At 36.2% G+C, this 7,500-nt stretch overlaps 1 protein-coding gene across 1 annotated transcript in view; it reads right to left on the reverse strand.

Annotated features, from left to right (window-relative positions):
- Window positions 1-7,500, reverse strand: part of LOC143018579 (glycoprotein-N-acetylgalactosamine 3-beta-galactosyltransferase 1-like) — a 112,877-nt gene that overhangs the window by 37,350 nt on the left and 68,027 nt on the right. Inside the window, exon 2 of the mRNA XM_076174069.1 lies at window positions 485-667. Within this exon, the coding sequence (XP_076030184.1) occupies window positions 485-667 (183 nt within the window). The remainder of the gene's footprint in view (window positions 1-484; window positions 668-7,500) is intronic.

The following is a 7,500-nucleotide window of genomic DNA, read 5'->3' on the forward strand; positions in this document are numbered from 1 at the left end:
TCTAACCCAGCAGTCCGAGTTCGAATCCCGCCCAGGACTGAAATAATTTCAGTATCACTGCGCTGTGGGCCGTTACTCCAACTCTCGTGGGCGGGTGTTGGGGAGGGCGTGTCAGGTCACTGCATTACCCATAGATCGGTTATACATGAGTTCTGCGCTCTCATCTGGGTGGGTAGTAGCTGTCGATCACGAGTCCAACACGGGATCTAAGACCATGATGAATTACACACACACACACACACACACACACACACACACACACACACACACACACACACACACATACACACACACGATGCAAAAACTGCATTGTCCTAAGACCTCAGTGCCACGTCAATTTCCCAGTTTCCAAACAGTCCTTACAAACAATAATAACTAAAATAAATATATAGATAATAGATAAATATACAAGAATGTCATGGAATATATGACAAGAATTCTAACATTGGACAAAGGGGGTGAAGTGTCTGAAGGGACGGGTTACCTTCCTCCGAGCTGAAGAAGAGAAGTTTGTTGCACCGTTGTCCCCAGGTGGCCTTCACGTGCATGGCCACAGGTCTATGGTTCTTAGGGTAGGTCAGAACCCAGCAGAGAACCCGCACCTTCTCTCGCAGGTTTTCCTCCTCTCCACTGTCCATTTTCTGTAGCTTTCGGCTCTTCTCACTTTCTTAATACAGATAAAAAATATAGCTTGTATTAAGTTATGCCATGGAACTGTCAGAGAGGCGTAGGTTGAAAATTTAAGCGCGCCTGATAATGAATTACTCAGTCGGTAGTAAAGCAGTTACAAAAAGAAAAAGTCAGGAAGTGCTGGTCATATATGGATTATCATCCAATAAATATGTCAGCAAGACTATGAGCAAGACATATGCACAATTGCCGGACATGAAAACAAATTATACAGTATCAGAGCTATTTACTTGGAAATCTTGTCTGTGATTTCATTTGTCAAACTTTGTGTGTGTGCATGTGTGCGTTCGTGAATGTGTGTGTGTGTGTGTGTGTGTGTGTGTGTGCGTGTGTGTGTGTGTGTGTGTGTGTGTGTACGTGTGTACGTGTGTGTGTATTTGTGTGTGTATTTGCGTGTGTGTGCCTGTAGATGTTATACAAACGAATACTTCCACATTTATAAAAGCTAGTTATCATAAAAAAGTTTCGCAAATTGACACAAGGAAGTAATTTGTAAAATAATTTATATTTCTAATTTTTATTTGCTGCATGTATTACATTACTGTACCAATTAACTCCGTATCTTTCTGTGGCGTCGATCCCCCTTCTGGCCATCTAGGAAAAGAGCAAAAATAATATATACATATATACTTTACTATTCTGATACATGAAAAAACTCATGTTTCACAAACACGGCCATGGACATTTACAATCTATTTTTTTTTATAAATTTGACTAAGAAAATATCAGGATATCCTAGGAAGAAACTAATTAAAAAATGAGAATGATACATATAAATGAGATACGGAAAGCCACAGTTTATGAAACATGTATCTGCATAAATTCTTACATTTCATTACGAGCCTCCCAGAAACTCCTTCGTGGCTCCATGATAATACTGCTATTTTTCTTTCTTATTGTGATTTTGTGATATGGTTTTTATTGATTAGAAAAAGCGGTGGTGGTTGGGGGGGGGGGGTGTTCTTACCTGGTTCTTGAATTTTTGTCCAGAAAAAGCGTTTGGTCATAGGAGTATGCAACGAGGAGTCCAACAGCAACTCCCAGGGCAAAAACCAAACCAAAACTCGGAGTAATTCTCATTTTTACCTGAAATGATGGAACAGGAAAGTTAACTCATAAATTACTTTACTTTGACACGATTACAGGAAACAGAAGAGACTAAACAGTTTCCTGAAATGACTGAAAAGAGAAATGGGGTAGGAATTTACTATGGATTAACAATCACAATAAACATAGATACAACTATTTACATGCGGGAAGACAAAATTTTCTGTGAAATCGAATACACCGATCTATCTTTTGATAAACAAAAGAAGAAATCGGCAATAACACTTATACGAACAGCACATATGCAAGTGTGTATGCATTCACACACACACACACACACACACACACACACACACACACACACACACACACACACACACACACACACACACACACACACACACACACACACACACACTGTGATAAATTGGAAAGGAGATGGGACCGACCCAACGAGTGTTGCTTCTTTCCTGTATTCTACAAATTAGGTACACACGCGTAGGCACACACACACACACTCTACATATATATATATATATATATATATATATATATATATATACCATACATAGGTATATATAGATATATATATATATCCATATATATATCATACATATGCATATATACATTTTTTGCAGTAATTCAAAAGGCACACGTGAAAATAATATGCAGAAAAAAAAACACTGGGAAATAAGAAGCTTAGTCCGAACGTTTTCGTCTATTTAAGACATTATCAAGGAATACACAGTTACAGAGACAAAGGTGGATATATATACATAAAGTAGAAGACAAACTAGGAACATGGGAAGGACACACAAGATGCTTCACAATCAGGTAGAGCCGATGTTTACATATACGGACGTTTGGTCCATGACGTTACGTCACCCCGGCTTAGTAGCACTGGAGAAGTTCTTACAATTTTATCAATAACAAAATCATCAAGCTTAAATAATCCTAAACTTAAATTGAAAAACTAAATGGTATGGTCCCTTCAATCAAATTTACTTTTGAAATAGAAATAGAGAATAAGTTGCCATTTTTGGCCGGGGTGACGTAACGTCATGAACCAAACGTCCGTATATGTAAACATCGGCTCTACCTGATTGTGAAGCATCTTGTGTGTCCTTCCCATGTTCCTAGTTTGTCTTCTACTTTATGTATATATATCCACCTTTGTCTCTGTAACTGTGTATTCCTTGATAATGTCTTAAATAGACGAAAACGTTCGGACTAAGCTTTTTATTTCCCAGTGGTTTTTTCTATATAAATACATATATATATATACATATATATATATTATATGCATATATATATGTATATATATGTATATATATGTATGTATATATATATATATATATATATATATATATATATATATATATATATATATAACAGTAATCACAAAAAACACGTGAATAAAGATTTTTGCTTGTAACCACGAGGAAATTAAAGATCGGAATACTGAACGCTTTCGTCTATTAAGACATTTTCAAAATACATAGTGTCACAACAAAGTATAACTTAAATACAATAGTATAAAAACCAGGTGAGGTCACTCAACGTAAATACGTAAGGATTATCTTACAAAGAAACAAAAATATAAAGAAAAACAATAAATAAAATGGGTGAAAATTGAAACAGGTGATAAAATGTCACTCAGCATAAATACATAAGGATGACAATTGACAAGGTGATAAAAGGACATTCAACATAAATACATAAGAAATATCCTACAAAGAAACAAAATATAAATGATAATAACAAGAAATAAGAATGGTGACAATTGACACATGTGATAAATACATAAGGATTGTCTTACAAAGAAACAAAAATATAAATAATAATAATAAATATATACATATACATACATACATATATATGTGCACGCATGCACACGCATACATATATATAATGGAAAATAATAATAACAAGAATAAATAAATAAAAATGGGTGATAGTTGACACAGGTGAAAAAAGGTCACACAAGATGGCTAAGGCGGAGCTTTGGGACATTGTCCTACAATTTGGTTAATAACAAAATTATCTAGTTTAAAAAGACCAGTGCTTAAATTGAGATTTTCATTAAAAGTTTTTTTAATGAAACACGATTCAATTATATTCCTCATCAAATAAGAATTACTTGAAACAATTTCTTGGGAATTGTCCCAATCAATACAGTGATTGTAGTCTCTAATGTGAGCAAAAATCCCACTTGAAGATTGGCCAGTACGGACACTATACTTATGCTGGTTCAATCTAAGTTTTAATTCCTTGCCAGTTTGACCAATATAACAAGAATTGCAATTCTTGCAAGGGATAGAGTAGACACAACCCGCCGAATTATCCGGTGAATTCTTGATAAGAAGTTCTTTGATTGTATGGTTCTTAAACACAACATTAACCTTTTAAAATCTTAAGGACACGAGGGAGTTTTACCAAATTAGGATGAAAGGGAAGAACCAAAAGATTCTTTTTATTAAAAGGATCTTTTGGGGAAGAATCAACATAGGACTTCCTGGCCTTATGTTGTGATCTAACTATCACATGATTTGGGTATCTCAAGTTTGATGCTATTTCATAAATCTTTTTTATTTCTTCATCTAAAAATTCAGGACTACAAACTCTAAAAGCTCTAAGAAACATGGAGGTAAAAACTGATATTTTTGTGTTAAGGTGGTGAGCAGAATAATAGTGAACATATGAAAAAACGTTAGTTGGTTTACGAAAAACATCAAACCTGAAGTACCTTTCTTTTCTGTGAATAGTAACATCTAGAAAGGGTAATTTGTTCTCTTGTTCTATCTCAATTTTAAATTTTATAGAAGGTACTAAATTGTTTAAACTAACTAGAAAATTATCCAAGTTGTGAGCAAGTGGCCAAATGCATAGTATGTCATCGACATACCTGTACCAAATAACATTACGTGGAAGAATACAAGACAACAACTCCCTTTCAAAAAATTCCATGTACAAATTACTCAACAGTGGAGACAAGGGATTCCCCATAGCCATACAAAATCTTTGTACATAGAACTTTCCATCAAAACGAATTTGGAATCAACCACACAGAGTTTAATGAGATTGATAATGACATCGACTGGAAGAGGCAAAGAATGCAGTATAAGTTCTTCTTCTAGGAAGGAAAGAAGGTCAAAAACCGGAACACAGGTAAATAACGAATTAATATCAAAGCTAACTAACTTAAAATCAACAGACATATTAAGATCGTTCAATTTACTAATTAAATCTACATTGTTCCTAATGTGGGAAGTGGAAATGGTCCCAACGAGTGGGCTCAAGACAGAAACAAGCCATTTGGATAATTCATATGAAACACAACCAGTAGAACTGATAATGTGTCTCATTGGATTATCAGGCTTATGGGTTTTAACTAAGCCGTACATATAAGGCATAGAAGGAGAAAAAACAGTTAATTGTTTGATAAGTTGATCATGCCCTTTCAAATAAATTTTGAGTTTCTTATTAAAATCTGCGTTAATTGACTCCAAAGGATTCTTGACAAGTTTTGAATAAGTAACTTCATCCTCTAACAAAAGTTCCATTTTGTCTAAATAATCAACTTTATTCATAATAATGAAACAGTTACTCTTATCAGCTCTAGTTACGTGTAGGTCTTTATCCCGTTTTAAATTTTTGTAAGCCAACAAAAAACGTCTAGGACAGTTAGGGATGGCTGGAGCTAATAATGAATCATAAATAAATCCTTTGCAAATATTATCTTGCAAAGGAACATCACCAAATTTCTTCAAATTGCAAAAGCTTCACATGTGTCAATTGTCACCATTCTTATTTCTTGTTATTATCATTTATATTTTGTTTCTTTGTAGGATATTTCTTATGTATTTATGTTGAATGTCCTTTTATCACCTTGTCAATTGTCATCCTTATGTATTTATGCTGAGTGACATTTTATCACCTGTTTCAATTTTCACCCATTTTATTTATTGTTTTTATTTATATTTTTGTTTCTTTGTAAGATAATCCTTACGTATTTACGTTGAGTGACCTCTCCTGTTTTCTATACTATTGTATTTAAGTTATACTTTGTTGTGACACTATGTACTTTGAAAATGTCTTAATAGACGAAAACGTTCAGTATTCTGATCTTTAATTTCCTCGTGGTTACAAAAAAAAAAAAAAAAAAATATAATAATAATATATATATATATATATATATATATATATATATATTTCCGTATAGACATCTCATTCGTATGAAGCGTGGGCTAGTGACGGAGACAGCATAAACAGATCCATCACACTAAACCTCATTTTCAGAGGGGAAAGGTAAAGGATGAGCGTAAAGAGACACCCGGCAGCAGGCGAGAACCTAAGAAAGGTTATGACCAGGAGCGGGACTTTTCAAAAACTCCAACGCAAGGACAAAATCGCAGACATTTGGTCACTTGGGTAACTGTGACGGGAGAACGAGTGTAGCCCGAGAGGTGACCTCGCCAAGTGTACCAAATGTATTGTATTTTTGTATATAAAGGGGGATTAACTGCCTCTCCATTGTAACTCTTGTGGACAGGGTTCGAAACGCCGGGATCAAATTACCTGTTTATGAATCCGGTGCTTTTTAATGCTTCCACACACACACACACACACATATATATATATATGTATACACATATACACGAGAGTCTCTGGGGGAGGTCACTTGGAGAAGCGGGCGCCCTGGGTGAGGTCACTAGGAGGGGTAGGGAAGGTCATCAGTCTTATTCCGGGGCTTGTGGAGGAAAGTCTCGCTCGACTTCTGGTTTTGGGTCCTGTGATCTGGGAATTTAGGTGTTGGTAAATGTATTGTTCTAGTAGGGGTTCGGATGTACCTTGATCTTGTCGTTTTTGTTGGGCATGATGTTCCTGGGGGCGGGCTGAAGGGAGGATGAAATCTGCAGCTTGCTGTACATTGATGGAGGGCCGCTGAGTAGTAATAGCTACAGTTTCAGCAATCTGCAATCTTTTGAAATTTGTTTCTTTGAGGAGTATAATTGTATTGTGTACTAATGTGTTCAGTGGTGGCTTCATGTAGTGGTGGTCAATGAAGTGTTGGAAGATAGAGCCTTGGTTTCGGTGGTATTGGAGACGTCTTCTTAGTGTGGTGGAGGTTCTACCAATGTAGGAAAACGAGCCGTCACAGCGGCCCTCCTGGCAGGAAAACTTATAAACTACATTGGTAGAGGCTTCCTTCGGGATTTTTGGTGTTGTGTTGTTTCTCATAACTAGGGACCTAGTCAGGTTTGGCTTACAGATAATTCTTATGTTGATTGTTGTGTCTGTGTCTGTGGGTAAAACTCCTCTTTTTATGATGCCTTTAATGGCATCACACTCTTCCTTATAATGGCTGCGGAAGTGATTCTGATGGAAAATGGTGATTTCATTGTTGATCTGATTTGGGGCCTGGGCTGGTGTGGCATACTGATCAAGTTTCTTCTTGATACACCTTCGATCATCTGGTCGGGAAATCCGTTGTTGGTAAGGAGTTGTCTGATCCGGTCGAGTTCCCTATGCGTCTCCCTCCAACTACTACAATGTGTCACTGCTCTGTTGACATATGCTACAGCTACTGATATTTTTTAAGCTGCAGGGCATTCCCCACGAGCATTAAGGCAACGGCTCTATATTGGTGTCTTTGGTGTAGACTTTGGTGCTGAAACCTTTTCTCTCCTTGCTGATGTCTAAGTCGAGGAAGGGAAGATAACCCTCTACATTTTGCTCGTGTGTGAAAGCCAGACAAGAGTT

This window comes from Oratosquilla oratoria, chromosome 35, assembly GCF_046742065.1.
Source record: "Oratosquilla oratoria isolate Oo_2021 chromosome 35, ASM4674206v1, whole genome shotgun sequence".
Classification (NCBI taxonomy): domain Eukaryota; kingdom Metazoa; phylum Arthropoda; class Malacostraca; order Stomatopoda; family Squillidae; genus Oratosquilla; species Oratosquilla oratoria.